The 16,020-nt window shown below is 45.7% G+C and overlaps 1 protein-coding gene across 2 annotated transcripts in view; it reads left to right on the top strand.

The window, feature by feature from the left end:
- Positions 1–11,316, top strand: part of PRKCE (protein kinase C epsilon) — a 534,020-nt gene extending 522,704 nt beyond the window's left edge. The window contains exon 15 of one of the 2 annotated variants that reach the window (XM_032176939.2): positions 8,056–11,316. In XM_032176939.2, the coding sequence (XP_032032830.1) occupies positions 8,056–8,202 (147 nt within the window). In that variant the 3' untranslated portion in view covers positions 8,203–11,316. The remainder of the gene's footprint in view (positions 1–8,055) is intronic. The other variant, XM_032176940.2, reaches the window with a different exon arrangement.
- The last annotated feature ends 4,704 nt before the right edge of the window (positions 11,317–16,020 follow it).

Below are 16,020 nucleotides of genomic sequence, written 5' to 3'. Positions count from 1 at the left end.
CATGGCTGGTTGTTTCTCAATGAATTTCACAACCACACCCCAAAGAGTGCTGGTGGGACTTGATGTCACCTTTGTGAGAGGGCTGTTTCAGGGGTCAGGTCAAAGGGCTCTGGTCCTGATCCTGTGCTAAACAATATTTGCATTAAGTGTCCCAATAGATTGGAGGCATGCCAATCAAATTTTAGGATGACATAAAGCTGGAGGATATAGCAGATAAGATGGATGATAGAATTAAAATGGCATTTGCATTGTATTTTAGGGTTTATCTGAGCTTTACCTATAACCCTCAGGAAGCTAGGTATGTCTGTTTTCTCTACTTCCTAGGTAAATACACTGAGATTCAGAGAGGTAAGTTGCAGAATCATGGTGATCTTGACAGGCTAGAAATATGTCCCAAAATAAGAAGAAATCAAGTGTAAAGGATTACGTTTGGATTTTAAAAACCAATTTCAGGCCAAGTATGGTGGCTCACACCTGTAATCCCAGCAGTTTGGAAGGCTGAGGTGGGAGGATCGCTTGAGCCCAGGAATTCAAGACCAGCCAGGGCAACATAGTGAGATTTCATCTCTCTACTTTATATACTTAAAAAAAATTTTTTTAAATCAATTTCAGAAAATTAAGGTTGGAGTTTGTATTAGTTGCCCAGGGCTACCGTAACAAAGTACCAAAACCTGGGTGGCTTAGAACAACAGAAATTTATGATCTCATGGTTTGAGGCTAGAAGTCTGAAATCAAGGTGTTGGCAGGGTCTTGCTCCCTCTGAAACCTACAGAAGAATCTTTCCTTGCCTCTTTCAGCTTCTGGTAGCCACAGACGTTCATTGGCTCGTGCGGCACAGCTTCAGTCTTCACACATGTGTCCCTGTGTCTCTTCCCTCTGTGCATGTCTGTCTCTGTGTCCAATTTCCCCTCTTATAAGGACACCAGTCATATTGGATCAGGGCCCACTCTAATGACCTCATCTTCGTTTGATTGCGTCTGCAAAGAACTTATTTCCAAATAAGACCACATTCTGTGGTGCTGGGGGTTAAAACTTCACATATCTTTTTGGGGAGACACAATTCAACTCATAACAGGGTAAAATTGGATTGATACAACTAAGATAGTATCAATGTTTTCTCATAGCTACTTAAGAAATGATAAAACATCGATACTATCTTAGACAATGTTAATGTAATTTAAGGGTTCACGCCAAGTAGAAAGTAACACCGCTGCACTTGGCACTGTTCAGACCGCAGAGGCAGGAAACCGGGAACCGAGCAGTCACTTCTGGCCACCACCAAGGATATGGATTAAAAAAAAAAAAAAAATGGCTGGGCGCAGTGGCTCATGCCTGTAATCCCAGCACTTTGGGAGGCCGAGGCAGGTGGGTCACTGGAGGTCAGGAGTTCGAGACCAGCCTGACCAACAGGGAGAAACCCCATCTCTACTAAAAATGCAAAAGTTAGCCGGGCATGGTGGCACATGCCTATAATCCCAGCTACTCAGGAGGCTGAGGCAGAAGAATTGCTTGAACCCAGGAGGCGGAGGTCGCAGTGAGCCAAGACTGTGCTATTGCGGTCCAGCCTGGGCAACAAGAGCGAAACTCCGTCTCAAAAAAAAATAGAGCACTGCCATGGACTCCCAGTAGAAAGTTCCATGGGCAGTCCAGAGCCAGGTGACCCGTCTATATGTTTTGACCTGTTTACAGTAAAGAAAATCCAAAAGTATGAACATTTCTTGGCTAACAAAATTATAAAGAGGAAGAAGGGATGACAGATGATTATGTTTAGAGAAATTTTTAACTTGAGAGTTAGATTCTCATTTTTGCCAGGCAGGGCACTATGCAGTGATACCTTCCTTATTTCATTTAACTTCACACATCAGTATGTGTGTATAAACCTATACACATATATTCTTTGAATTCGAATGTATGGCTATAAAGAATATATGCATCTATGTGAGGATCTAGTTAATGTTGAGGAAGTGTTCTAATTGTTTAAATTCTTTTTCTTTTAGAATATTTAAAAGAGAAAAGTGAAGCATAGATAAGAATATGGACATTTCAAAGCTAGGACGGACTTGGGATTTGGCTGTTATAGTGACTAAAATTATTTCCAGCCAATGAACATTAAGTGTCTGCTGCGTGCCTTGCCTTGCAGTAGGTACCTTGAGGGGTATGATGGGGAATATGATACACGTGAAATAGCAGAAGGGGCTAAATGTATGATCCAGACAGTGCCATAGGAGCTGGGAGGAGGGCAGGGTGGAATGAGACTGGAGTTACGGAAGTCATAAGAAGGAGCCTCACGTGGGACCTAGAAGGATGCTGGCATTTGGGAGACCATGTAGAGACAGCATGTCTCAGTTCACATCACACCCCATGAGGCAGAGGACCTCTAGCTTGGGGTCACTATGCTACCTGTGCTGTTGCTGTCACACCAAGCAGAGTTAAGGGGGAAGGCAGGGACCAACAAGGCAGCCACATGAAAGCCAGCCCTGTGCCCCAGCCTGTAAGATCAGGGAGTTTTCTCAGTGATTTAAAACACAGTCATCTGTTGATCTCCTGGGAATCAGATGAAGACAGAAGCAGACACTGCTGGCTCCTCCGAAAGCTCAAGTTTATGGCGTCAGCACAGTGAGGGCTGTGAGAGATTGTGCTGGCCAGACAGGAAGTAAGCATTGATGCTGCCTGCCCACCTCTGTCCTGGGCTCCCAACAGCACCACAGCCGCTGAGTCTCTAGGCCTCAGAGTTGCCTGAGCTCTGAGGCAGGCCCAGTGTCTGAGAGGGATCTGGAGTGACCTGAAACTCTTATTTCCTCCCTCCCTGACTACAGACACCAAAAATGTGCCCTTCCCCCAGAGTCAGTCCCAGATTTCTCAAACCTAAGACCTTATTTCTGAAACGATGCCAGAGGGAATCGGAATGTTGTTTTCCTCTAACATCAACCACAGGGGTCAGGGACATACCCACCAAGTCCCTAAACATATCTGTCTTGATGGAATTTTCCCAAACCCTGGTCGAACCTGTTTGTTTCTATCTTGTGTCAGCAATTAGAAAACTCTAGTGCCCCAAGTCCTGGGAGAAGAAATTTCATGAACTGGGCCTAAGCCTACCTGTTTTGCAGACCCCATGGGCCTAGTGATGGTCTGGGAGGCCTGGCTCCAGACCCTTCATGAATCAGACTACAGCCATCCCCCCCAACTCCCTGCCTCCACTTCCCAAAATCAGAACACCCCCTGACAGGACAGCAGCCCCTGGCCCTGAACCCAGATCACATTACTGGCTCTAGATAAAGTAGCAGCAAGAGAGGTGCATTTATTAATTTTTTCTAGCAGATATCTATTGAGTACGCAGTATGTGCCAGGCATTGTGCTAGGCTGGGGATAGAATGGTGAGTTCAACCCAGTCTCTGCCTGCAAGGAGCTCATAGATTAGTTGAAAAGAAGAGGCCTCCTCAGTGTGGTGAGTGCTAAGTTAGGAGAGATGGTGAGGGCACCCACAAGAAGCTTTGCTCAAGCAGCCTTGGAGGGACAAGGAGGGTTCCTGAAGGAAGGGCATGTACGTGGAGGTGGGGAAATTGCATGGATGTGGGGCAGAAGGCAGGGATAGGGGAGGGCATTCCAGGTAGAGGGCTAGCTGTGCAGGGCTGGAGGCAGGAGAAAGCAGGAGGAAGCCCCATGGTTGGGCAGTGCCAGGGAGATGAACCTGAGGGAGGAGGCAAGGACAAGCTCTTGAAGGGCCTCAGAAGCAGGTGAGTGAAAGAACTCAGGACTTTACCCCAAAAGCAGTGATGTGCAATGGAAGCATCTCAATTGCCGGAGGAAGCACTAGGATGTTCAGGCAGGCCCAGTCTCAGCCCTAGTTCAGGATTTGGAGGCACAGAAAGAAAGGTAAGACTAAGCCCCTACCTTCAGGAAACTCACTGATGGGCAGATACCATGCACTGTGTTGGGTAACAACCAAGCTGTGCATGATGTATGCCCATGGCACATGAATACTAAGATTTGAAGGCATGATGGGAGCTATCATTTATTGAGTGCCCTCTGTATGCCAGGTTCTGCAGAAGGAACCTAATATCACATCTCACTCAGTCCTCAAGGAAACCTATACTATGCCTGTTACCACCCCCGTGTGACAGATGAAAAGACCACGGCTTAAAGAGGTTAACTTCACAGCGTCAATAACCAGGAAAGGATGGCACCAGAATGAGCTCAGCCAGTGATCTTCCTCCTACTCTATGCAGCCTTCCCTAAATGTGGGCCAAAGGTTGTAGAAAAGGCTTCATGGATTAGGAAGGGACTGGAGAGTTAGAATGTTGTTCCCTGTGTCCCACTGTCATCTCTCAGGCTCTGTAATGGGGGCCAGGAGCCTGACATTTAGGCATTAGGGGAGGCAGGGATGACTGAGGATCAGGATAAACAAGTGTCTCTGAGAGCCTGCCCCTCAGAACCTTTAAGTCGAGTCCTGTGCCTGCTCTGTGCGGGAGGTAGCAGCTTTTCAAAGAATAAAATCAGCGAGTAAAGAATATAATGTGCAGTTCTTTCCAAATTTGAGGATGCTGTGCTGCCTACACACCATTAATAGGGGATGGGTTTTCCCAGAGATGTTTGTTTGGAAAATTCCCAGCCTCTATTGTTAACAGTTAGAGATTGCACATAGTGGGGATAGTTATTTGAATTAGAAATGGGTAACTCACATGCACCTAAAATGTCTCCAAGGAAAGTAGGGTAGGGGCCAAGTTGTGTAAGGAGGTGGGTGAGCCAGGTCTCTAACGATCATGAAGAATGGCATACTCTCTCAAATGCCACAGATGATTCTGGAACCTCAAGAATCTCAGAGCTGAGCTAAATGGCTCTCCAAGATAGCCCACCATGGAGCTAAGGTCCTCTGGGAATGACACCACTAGCAGTATTGACTGAACCCGGTTCCCTGGTTCACAACAGCAAGTTGTGAAATTCAGACATCCTGTAGAATCTAGCTTTACCACTATGCTCAGTTGACCTCAAGAAATGAAACCAGCTTCCATGATTAACAGACACTAATGACCAACAAGTGAAACACAATCGGGTAAATAGGGAGAGCCAGTGCCAGACAGCTTACAGATTTCCTGAAGTTCTTCATACACAGGTTCCCCTCATTAGCAGCCACCTGGGAGGGAGCTGGGGATGATTCTGAAACCTGGAGAATCCTGGTCACTATATCATACATTAGTTGAAAAGAGGGAGCCTCCTCAGTGTGGTGAGTGCCACGTTAGGAGAGATGGTGAAGGCATCTCCTGCCTACACGTCTTGTACAGCCAGCCCTCTGCCTGGATGATACCGGTCTACCATAGACGTGGGCAAGGCCCATCCTTAGTGATGTTACACATGGAATATTCTTCTTGCCCTATTCCTTGACTCTCTTTTTCTCCTTACTGCCACCCCTACTACTCCATTGTCCCCTTCGGCTCCAGCTCCCCTGGCGTGGATGCCCCTGGCTTGCCTTTCTGGGATGATACCCAGGGCTTCCCCAGTTGTTGCCACAGCCTATCCAGCCCGCTCCTCCCTCTGGACTCACTTCACCAGGCACAGAGGGCCCATAGCCTGCAATCCTCCCCAGTCAGTGAATCCCTCCCCCTTCCATAGAGATCTTCAGAAGAGGTGTCGCCACACCCTTTGCCCAGGCGCCACCCTCCCAAGTCAATGTGCGTCACCGTGGGGATGGTCTTTGTTGTTTCCCTCTCAAGCAGGGCCCTCCTTTTCCTCTTGTTCTGTGCACACTGGAGAGGGAGAACAGATGGTCCTCCTGCTGGGGGCCAGCCCTCCTGGCAGAGGTGACCAAACCACCCAGCTTTCCCATCTCAGGGGCATCATGGACACCCCTCAGCTGCAGGTTCTGTTTCTGGGGATCCCTTGGGTTTTCTGTGTGTCACCCCCTTCCCCCTTCCAAGGTCTCTGAGACCTGCTGACCTATGCAGCTCAAGCCCAGAGAGAAGACACCAGGCAGGACTGGTGGTGCTAAAAGATGGTAGAAATCAGTTTGTCCCTCCTCCGTGCTGTTTGTGATTCTGATTTCAACCTGGGGCCATTTGAAAACAGTCCCCTGCGCAGCTCACCCGGCCCACGTTACCCACTAGCTTCCCAGACTCACAGCTGTCTCCCATCATGCTTGCCTACTGGCAGGCCTTTCTGGCTTTATTTTGCCTAGTGGTATTACCTAAATGTCTCCTGATTGAACTTGACTCTTGTTATATCTTCCAATTTCTCCCGTGTCCAGATTTCCAGACCTTACCCACTGTGGCAGGCGTCACACTGAAGCCCAGACATGAGTTCTGGCTCTGCTCTTACCCAGTCCGGTGACCCTGGGAAAGTCACCAAACCTCTCTGAGCCAGTTTCCTCATCTGTAGGATCAGGATGTTACCGGCCTGTTCTAAGGATCAAATGAGCGAATAAATGCAAAGATTCTTCGTAAACTGTAAACCAACATTCTCCAAACTGCGTTCTGCAGACCCTGCTCTCAGGAGAGGTGTTCATAAACTATTTAGGAAAAAAAAAAAGTTTTAGGTCAAGTTTGAGGAAGGCTAGCCTAAACAAAGCAAACCACATTTCCTCACTCTAGAATTTCTCAGAGACTAACTTGCCAATGTGCATAGCAAATCTCCAAGAGCAGGGTAGAAAACATGGCTTTGTGTCAAAACCGCTTTTTTCGTGGACTACTTATTAACTTCTTTAGGCTACTGGTTTCCACGGAGCATAGCGTATATTAATATTATTTCTCCTACAAATAATAATGTGAATCTTTCCACAAGATTTATTCCATCATCCAAGTCACTAATCCTGGGTAATACCAGTTAATCAGTGTCTGAAAAAAGTATTGCTGGAGTCCCTGCCTTTAATCTTCTGGGCATTGTGCTCTGTGCTGTGGGGGAGAGGGGACCTGCTATTGAAGGCCTCTGCCATTGGACTCCAGCCCTAACTCCCACCATCCGCACGCCGCACTCTGCCCCTGCAGCTTGGTGAACCCGCTGCCCTGTGTATGCATCTTTTGTCTTCCTGTTGCCTGCCTTTGTTCCATCCTTCTCCCTGCCAAGGTGCCTCCCTCCCATTTCTACTAGTACAATTGTCGCCCATTCCTCAAGTCTTAGCCCAAACCCTGACTTCTCCGTGGAAATTTTTCTAACTAAAGCGATGTGTTCTAGACAGGACTACTGACCCCTTGAACTCGACTCTAAGCCCCTAAAGGCAGAGAGCATTATTTATACTTCCTGATTTTCTCCAAAAAACAGGATTCATTTGTGGGTTGATTGATTGCTCCCTTCCACCGCACCCCCCAGAACCATAAGGCACACAGTTGTACCTTGGGAACTTGAACCCAGAGGTATGGCTCCTTCAGAGCTGGGGAGTCAGTGATGAGTTCACTTACTTCATTCAGTAGACACTTATTGCTGGGGAACTGCTGGGAATCCAAAGTCGAACAAGACAAGGTCTCTGCCTTTAAGAAGCTCTTGGTCTAGACAAAAGCATAAAAACGTCATGGCAAGTCAATGTGCTGAGTGTAATAATTGAAAAAATACTGGAACACAAAATTGGGTTCGTGGTGAGAGTAAGTGGAAATCGAGGCAGGCTTGTAGAGAGGATGTCACCTGGAGCAGATGTGGCCGGGTTATGGGGAAGAAGGACCTCTGGGAGGGGATTCAGATCTGTTCCCTGGGTCACAGGGAGGGAGGTTGTAATGGAGCCAGTAGGTTACAGCAGTTGCTGAAAGAGAGTGTGAGATGGGACTTTTGCATCATACACACACAAACACACACACACACACACGTCTGTGGGAATCCCACTTCCCTGCTTTTCCATCATACCCTCTCACCCCTTCTTCCTTCTCACCTTGACTCATTCTTCCTCTCCTCGTCTCTCACCTCCGGGTCCTGGGGCCATCCATCGTTACCTCATCGGGACAGCCCTGTGTCTGCTGTCTGTTGGTAGCTAGAGGCCTGCTTTGGTGACAGGCTGGTCAGTGCGGTGCCCACTCCCCATGGGGGGCCCTCAGGAGGGAGAGCAGCCTCAACTCACCACTTTCTCTTTTCTTCCCACAGAAAACCAAAAGAGACGTCAATAATTTTGACCAAGACTTTACCCGGGAAGAGCCGGTACTCACCCTTGTGGACGAAGCAATTGTAAAGCAGATCAACCAGGAGGAATTCAAAGGTTTCTCCTACTTTGGTGAAGACCTGATGCCCTGAGAGCCCACTGCAGTTGGACTTTGCCGATGCTGCAAGAAGGGGTGCAGAGAAGACTCCTGTGTTGGAGACGCTCAGCAGGTCTTGAACTACTTCTCCTCCTCAGAGCCCCAGTCCCATGTCCACTGTCTATTTATTGCATTCCCTTGCCCCAGGCCACCTCCTCCCCTTCCCACCTGGTGACCAGAAGGCACTCTCGGTTCTTGTCTCACCAGTAATGCAGACTCGTTGGGTCAGCAGTTAGCTGTATACACTGCCATGTTTGGACCGTTGGCAAGCCTGGTTCCACTCCTCAGGGGCTCCTGGCAGTGAAGCAACTTCAGTTCTTTTACTGCAAAGAAAAGAAAAAAGAAAGAAAGCAAACAAGAAGACTCTGGCTCTGCTATTGGACACAGATCCTGACCCCTCTTGCTTCTTTTCCCTCCTGCGCCCCAGCTTGCCATCCCTGCCCTTCTGTCCTGGAGAAGAGACTGGTGCTTCTCCGCACACACGAGAGAGGGTGCCCTCGAGGCATGCCCTCTGAGGGAGGGAGACCAGAGATGCAGGGATTGGCCAGCTGGGTTGGTTTGCTCTGGAATGGGTAACTCTTGCCTGCTTTGGTTTTAGCTTTTCAGCATGCCAAAGTCATGTAAGTTTGTGTCTTGTGGAAGAAATCCTCTTTGTGGAAAAAGAAACGGGGTTTTGAACTCTATTAACATTTGAAAAATATATTTCCAAATTCACTTTCTAATTGGCCAAAAGATATAAGTTCCAGTCTGAATACAGGTAGATATTAAAGGGCTAATACAAAATGAGAAACCGATCGTCCAAGGTGGATGCTGTCAATGCCCGAGGGACACATGAGGGCTGTATGAATTGAGAGAAAAGGCAGCAAGTAGCATTCCTCATCATTCAAGTTCTACCTGGACACAAAGGCAAAGACCCTGGGGTTCCAACAAAGCTCAGCTCCCAGATTCTCTTTCCAGTTTCATCCTAAGTTCCTAGCATAAACACTATTTATTTTCTGCAGCAGTGTGTTATTTTTGCGCACTTATACAAAATGGTAGTACTACTGTGTTGTGGTTTTTAAACATTAAACATGTAAAGTTATATACGAAATATCTGCTTTTGGAATAAGCAGAATGAGGCTAAACATGGGTTATACAAAGGGTATCTGGAGACTGAAGAGCAACTTGTTTGAAAACTGACAGTGTCGCAAGATGTACTCAGTTTTGTTTCTGTGTGACATGCAATGGCAACTCATGTGGACACTATTGAAGGGATGTGACATTACCTCTTGTAGATATGCTAACAGTGTTATTCTTTCATTTCCAAGGGTTCTCTGTGGCTTTGTGTATATGTTTCCCGGAGGTCATTTGATTACCTAATTTACTGAACTGATTTAGCAGGGAATGGAATCCATTCCAACTATTGCACGTGGATTTCCCAGCTGCCCCTAAATATATATACTTGTGAGTGGCAAAGTGGCACTAATGAAGCTTTTGCCTTTTGTACATTTGAGATTTTTGTATATAGTGTTTGCTGCAAGGCCTGTGGAATTAATTCGTTGACTATAGAGGTATCAACTGCTGCATGTTCAGGCGTATTATAAAACTTTAGTCTATGAAAGAATAATTATAATAATGTCCAGGTGCAATACTCTGTCAGCGTATTAGTTCAAGTTACCGAGAGATAGGTGTGTTCCTTTATGGGGGATGGGGGAGTGTGTTGGGGATTCTTTGTATTGTTTATTTCATTTTGGTTTATTTTAAAAGATGTAAACATATATTAAGCTATCTTAAATCTCACATACAGTTCTCCCGTGCTCTATTATACCCTGATAGAGATGGGGGAGAGAAAGGAATGTTTTTGATGGTGGTTTCAAAGCTCGGACAGTAACTGTCTTGAGCCCACAGAGAGTCTGTGTCCATATTCGCATCTGGCTGGTCATAGCCTTTGTTACTAATGATGACATTCAGTTCTTTTTTGTTTTTATTTTTTAAAAACTCAGGTGTAATTATTATCTGTTCTTACGATAATTGCAAATATTAAATATTATGATATATCAATTCATGTGTTTGGCATACCAGTGAATGATGAAGAACATTAGATTAATTTAATTTATCTTCGGTAACTTGACATTCTGGAGAGAGACTATCTTCTGGAGTTGAGTACAAGCACAGAAACATCTTTACGGTGGCATCATCTCATTTTTTAGGAAGACATGATAATACTGCCCATCATATTCATGTGTAACTACTGTTCTTTCTTCTGCTTTCTTCACCATTATAAACTTTGGACAACCAAGCAAGCTCTAACCGCAATGCCAGATGGTCTTCTCCAAGGGCCTGGTGTTTGCACGACAGTGGGAACTGGGCCTTTCCTACAGGACAACTGGCAAGTTTGCTGGGAAGTCAAATAATACATTCCACCTGGCAGCTGAAGGCAGTCAGTCAGTCTGTCCCAGAAAGGGCCCTTTTCAGCACCCAAGGCTGGGCTGGCTGGGATGCCTCTGGCTGGTGAAGTTCTCACATAGGCTAATTTAAATCCAGCAAAGGTCTATAGAAAAAGGCTTGTGTGTTCCTTGAGTAATCATTGTTTCATTTTCATTTTTACAAGAGTTTGAAAATAGACACACTGTTAATACTTCTGCCAGTTTTTTCTAATTTTTCCAGCCCCACCCCGTTTCTCTTTCTCTCTCTCTCTAAAAGAAAAAAAAAATGGGAGTGCAAAAAAAAAGAAAAAAGCCAAAAAATATATGAAGGATAGCTGTTCTTCTGTGTTCTCTCATTATGGACTTTGTGAAGTAGAAACATAATTTTTTTTTCCTCCAAAGGTGAAAAAACAACGCATTCTTGCTTTAAAAAAAAAAAAAAAGAAGGCTAAAAAATTACCTCTTTTTAAATTATGTGCAAAATAATTCTGGCTAACTGTAAAATGTATTCAATTTTAGGATTTTTTTTTTGTATTGTGATGCTTTATTTGTACATTTTTTTCCTTTCTGGATGTAATTTTAATCTCTTGCCATTCATTAGTGTTATTTCATTGTAAACATTATTGTGCCAAATGTACTGTATTCAAAAGGATGTGAATGTGTATTGTTTCAGAACCTAATAAATACAATGACGTTAAGTCTTATTTTCAGTGCCAATAAGAATTTTTCATCTCCGTTATGACTGGCAAAGTGGCACTAATGAAGCTTTTTGCCATCTATATATTACAGATTTCAAAAATTCCTAAACCTAAACGTGGTTTCAGCATTCCTTTCTCCTTGGAAGATGCACAAAAGCTGCAAATGACCATATTTGCACATTCCCCCTCCTCTGCTTCTGGGCTGTCAGAAGGAATAAGGGGGACCTGTGCCGACTGGACATGGTTCTCAGCTGCCTTGGCCTGTCTGTCTTGAGATGCTAGGTGATAGGAAAGAAAGCAGTTGGCATCAGCATTTTTGTCTTTCCAGAGAAGCAAATGCTGGACCACCTTGCAACCAATGCCCACTTGAGCCTCCTCATGACTCAGTTTTGAGCCTGATGCTTGGAACTATAGGCCTTTGGGGTCCAGGGACTCCTCCTAGGGTGAGAGTTCCTTGCAGGCTGGCCTGGAGCACAGACTGGCCAGCGAAGCTCCATGCTTGGCTCTTGCCCGCCTCCCCCATGCAGCCCATGTCTGTGCCCATCCTGCCGACTCCTGGGCTCTCCAGGTTCCTCCTTCACTCTGGGACTCCTTTTCTGCCATTCCAAGCATGTTGCCCTGGTACTGCAAGACTCCTCCTCTTTCTCCAGCACAAACTTTTCAAGAATGTTTGAAACTCAAAAGCACCCTCTTGAGTACACCAGAAATTTCCATTGGCCAAAACTTCGTGTTCCTTAGAAGTTACAGAAATGGGGCCGGGCGCTGTGGCTCACGCCTGTAATCCCAGCACTTTGGGAGGCCGAGGTGGGTGGATCACCTGAGGTTGGAAGTTCGAGACCAGTCTGACCAACATGGAGAAACCCCACCTCTACTAAAAATACAAAATTAGCTGGGCGGAGTGGCACACGCCTATAATCCCAGCTACTCGGGGGGCTGAGGCAAGAGACTAGCTTGAACTCGGGAGGTGGAGGTTGCGTTGAGCCGAGATCGCACCATTGCACTCCAGCCTGGGCAACAAGAGCAAAACTCCGTCTCAAAAAAAAAAAAAAAAAAAAGTTACAGAAATGATTGCGGTTCTACTGTTTCTTATCGTAAGGTAAGGGGATGGCCTACCTTGTCACCCTCTCGACTTCCTCATAAGCCCTCCAGTGACTGGCATATCTGCCTGAAAGGCCTCTTCTCTCACAGTTTTTCCTCTCTCAGCAACATCTCCTGCCCACCTGGAGATCTAAGCATGAATTTCCAGACCCACCCCAAGAAGGATGTGTTTAGCACAGTTTTCTCTCTGATTCAGGCAGTTGTTTCTAGGTAAGCGACCACCCAAGGAGAAGCAGCCGTCCTACCAGCTTGTCTGTCTTATCACGAACTTAAACAAAATTAGGAGAAACATCAAACTCATAGAAGCAGAGCGTATAATGGTGGTTGCCAGGGTCTGGGGTGAGGGTGGGAATGGGGAGATGTTGGTCAAACTACAAAGTTTCAGTTAGGACAAATACATTCTGAAGCTCGATTGTAGAACATGGTGACTATGGTTAATAACAATGTATAATTGAAAGTTGCTAAGAGAGAAGATATTATGCGTTCTCACCGCAAAAAAATGGGCCGGGGCCAGGCACAGTGGCGCACTCCTGTAATTCCAGCACTTTGGGAGGGTAAGGTGAGAGGATCACTTGAGCCCAGGAATTCAAGACCAGCCTGGTCAGTAAAGTGAGACCTCATCTCTACAAAAAAAAAAGAAAAAAAATTAGCCAGGCATGGTGGTGCATGCCTGTGGTCCAGCTACACAGGAGGCCATGGCAGGAGCATTGCTTAAGCCCAGAAGGCCGAGGCTGTAGTGAGCCATAATTATGCCACTGCACTCCAGCCTGGGCAACAGAACAAGATCCTGTCTCAAAATAATAATAATGAGGAGGAGGAGGAGGAGAAAGAATGTGAGATGATGGATATATTAGGTTGGTGCAAATTTAATTGTGGTTTTTGCCATTTTTAAAAGTAATACTAACACTTTTACCTAGGTAACAAACCTGCACATCCTGTACATGTACCCTGGAACTCAATATAAAAATTAAAAGAAATACTACATACTATTTTAACAAATTTTAAAAAGTAATGGCAAAACTACACTTTTGCACCAATCTAATATCAATTAGCTTGATTTAATCATTTCACAATGTATACCTATATCAAAACATCACATATACCACAAATATACACAATTTTTACTTGTCAATTATAACTTAATAAAGCCGAAAAACATTAGCAGAAACAAATTAAAAGGAGCTGTTGTAGGAAGGTCAGGAGACATCTGCAAGCACTTGACTGAATGACATGTGACCAGCCTGCACGTCCCTTTACACAGCGCTCTGGAAGAGAACAGCTCCAAGGTCCTGGAGACAAGGGACTGGTCCTCTCAAATCTCTGTGCTCCACAAAGCACTAAGAAAGGTCAATTGCTGTCAGTATATCTGGTTTGGAGCCTCTCTTCCCACCCCCAACCACATTCTAGATGAGAAAGCCAGGCGCTGACTCACCTGTTCCAGGGGAGCGCTGGGCAGGGTCCCTAGCAAGGTTCAGGTGGCTGCAGAGCTGCTTGAGGAGAGTATGTGTGGCTGTGCCCTGAACTAAGAAAGAGCCAGACTAACAGATTTCTTGCCAAGGAAATCTTTGGGGATATTGTCCCTTCTCTATTTCCTCGTACCTAAGTGCAGACCATCACTTGGGCTACCAGAAGCCTGAAGATCCCCGTGCAAGGCAATCTCAGAAGCACGAGGTGTGTGTTGTCCTAGTGTTTGCAGTGGCAGAGAGGGGGTGGAAACAAGGCTTGAAAGCCACATTATGAAGTCTGTTTTCTACTTTAAAGTACTTTAGCCCAGACAATGACATTACATATGTGGTATGTTAGTTTTAAGCTATACTTGAAGGATAATCCTTCAAGTATAATTAGAAATACATTTTTCAGGGGTGGACAGAAGGTTGAATAAATAGTATTTATTCAGAAAGCTACTACAAGTGCTTCAGCCTTCTTTTACCTCCCAAAGCAACTGGGAGTTTTGTCATTAACATAAGGGATGCTAGAAAACGATTTTCTCAAGGAAAATGGTGGCTTGTTAATTAGCATAAAGAATGTTAGAAAGGTGACATTAGTGGTGTCTGAGGTAAGTAGACTGGCAAAGATATCTCAAGATAAATCTCCACATTTTAAAACACAGGGTATAAAAACCTAGAGGACTTCAACTTCTCTAGTAATTGGAAAAATGCACATTTAAATCGAACTGCGATACCACTTTACCTCCACCCAAACGACTAACTCAGAAAGGCAGACATAAGATGTGGAACAATTGGAACGTTCAGTGTTTCTAGTCTGAGTAGAAAATGGTACAAGTACTTTGAAAAACATCGTCAACGTCCGTGAAAGCCAAATTGTATACCTTTGACCCCGGAGAAAAATCTATCCACTATGGAAAGGAAAAATGAATTGTGAAATATTCCCACAATGGAACTCTATATAACCATAAGAATGAGTGATTTAGAGCTACACGCAACAACATAGAGGACTCTCCTAACATAATGCTGAGGAAAAGAAGCCAGGCCGAAGAGTACACACTGTGATTCTATTGATATGAAACATAATCTACGCTCTTGGAAATCAGGCTAGTGGTTAGCCTTACGGGAAGGCGAGGTCGTGACTAGGAGGGGGCACAAAAGGGTTGCTGGGGGTACTAGTTTTGTTTTCAGAATGAGGAGCCAGCAAACAGGTGGGTTCACGTTGTGACAATGCATTGAGCTGTATCCTTAAGACCTATGCACTTCTCTGTAGGTGTGTTATACTTAAATTAAAAAGAACCCCATGGCCGGGCGCGGTGGCTCGTGCCTGTAATTCCAGCACTTTGGGAGGCCAAGGTGGACAGATCATAAGCCCAAGAGATCCAGACCATCCTGGCCAACATGGTGAAACCCTGTCTCTACTAAAAATACAAAAATTAGCCGGGCATGGTGGCACACGCCTGTAATCCCAGCTACTTGGGAGGCTGAGGCAGGAGAATCGCTTGAAACTGGGAGGTGGAGGTTACAGTGAGCCGAGATGGCGCCACTGCACTCCAGCCTGGTGGCAGAGCAAGACTCCGTCTCAGAAACATAAACAAGAAAATAAATAAGTAAACAACCCCCTGCCGGGTGCAGTGGCTCACACCTGTGATCCCAGCACTTTGAGAGGCCAAAGTGGGCAGAGAGCTTGCACCCAGGAGTTCAAGGCAAGCCTGGGCAACAAGGCAAACCTTGTCTCTACAAAAAATTAGCCAGTCATAGTGGTGATGCCTGTAACCCCAGCTACTTGGGAGACTGAGGTAATCACCTGAGCCCAGAGATTGAGGCCACAGTGAGCTGCGATGGCACCACTGCACTCTAGCCTGGGTGGCAAAATGAGACCCTGTCTCAAAAAAAAAAAAAAAAAGAAAATACCCCAAATCTGGAAAGACCTTTGCCTTTCGCCCTTGGAGACAGCAACCTAGGCTGAACCCCTAAATGGCCTGTGTTTCCTGCTGCCTTGCAGGTGTCCTGGTTGTCTAACTCCCACAGACAGCCTGATGTTATGGGGGAACGGGGTCGCATTTGCCATGGGAAACCTTTCCTGGGAGGCACTATCAAAAACACCCAAAAGGACAGGGACCTGGGCCTTGACGGAGCTTTCAGAATATCCACAAGCCTCTCTGCC

This window comes from Hylobates moloch, unplaced genomic scaffold, assembly GCF_009828535.3.
Source record: "Hylobates moloch isolate HMO894 unplaced genomic scaffold, HMol_V3 SCAFFOLD_15, whole genome shotgun sequence".
Classification (NCBI taxonomy): domain Eukaryota; kingdom Metazoa; phylum Chordata; class Mammalia; order Primates; family Hylobatidae; genus Hylobates; species Hylobates moloch.
This window is presented reverse-complemented; position numbering and strand designations above follow the sequence as displayed.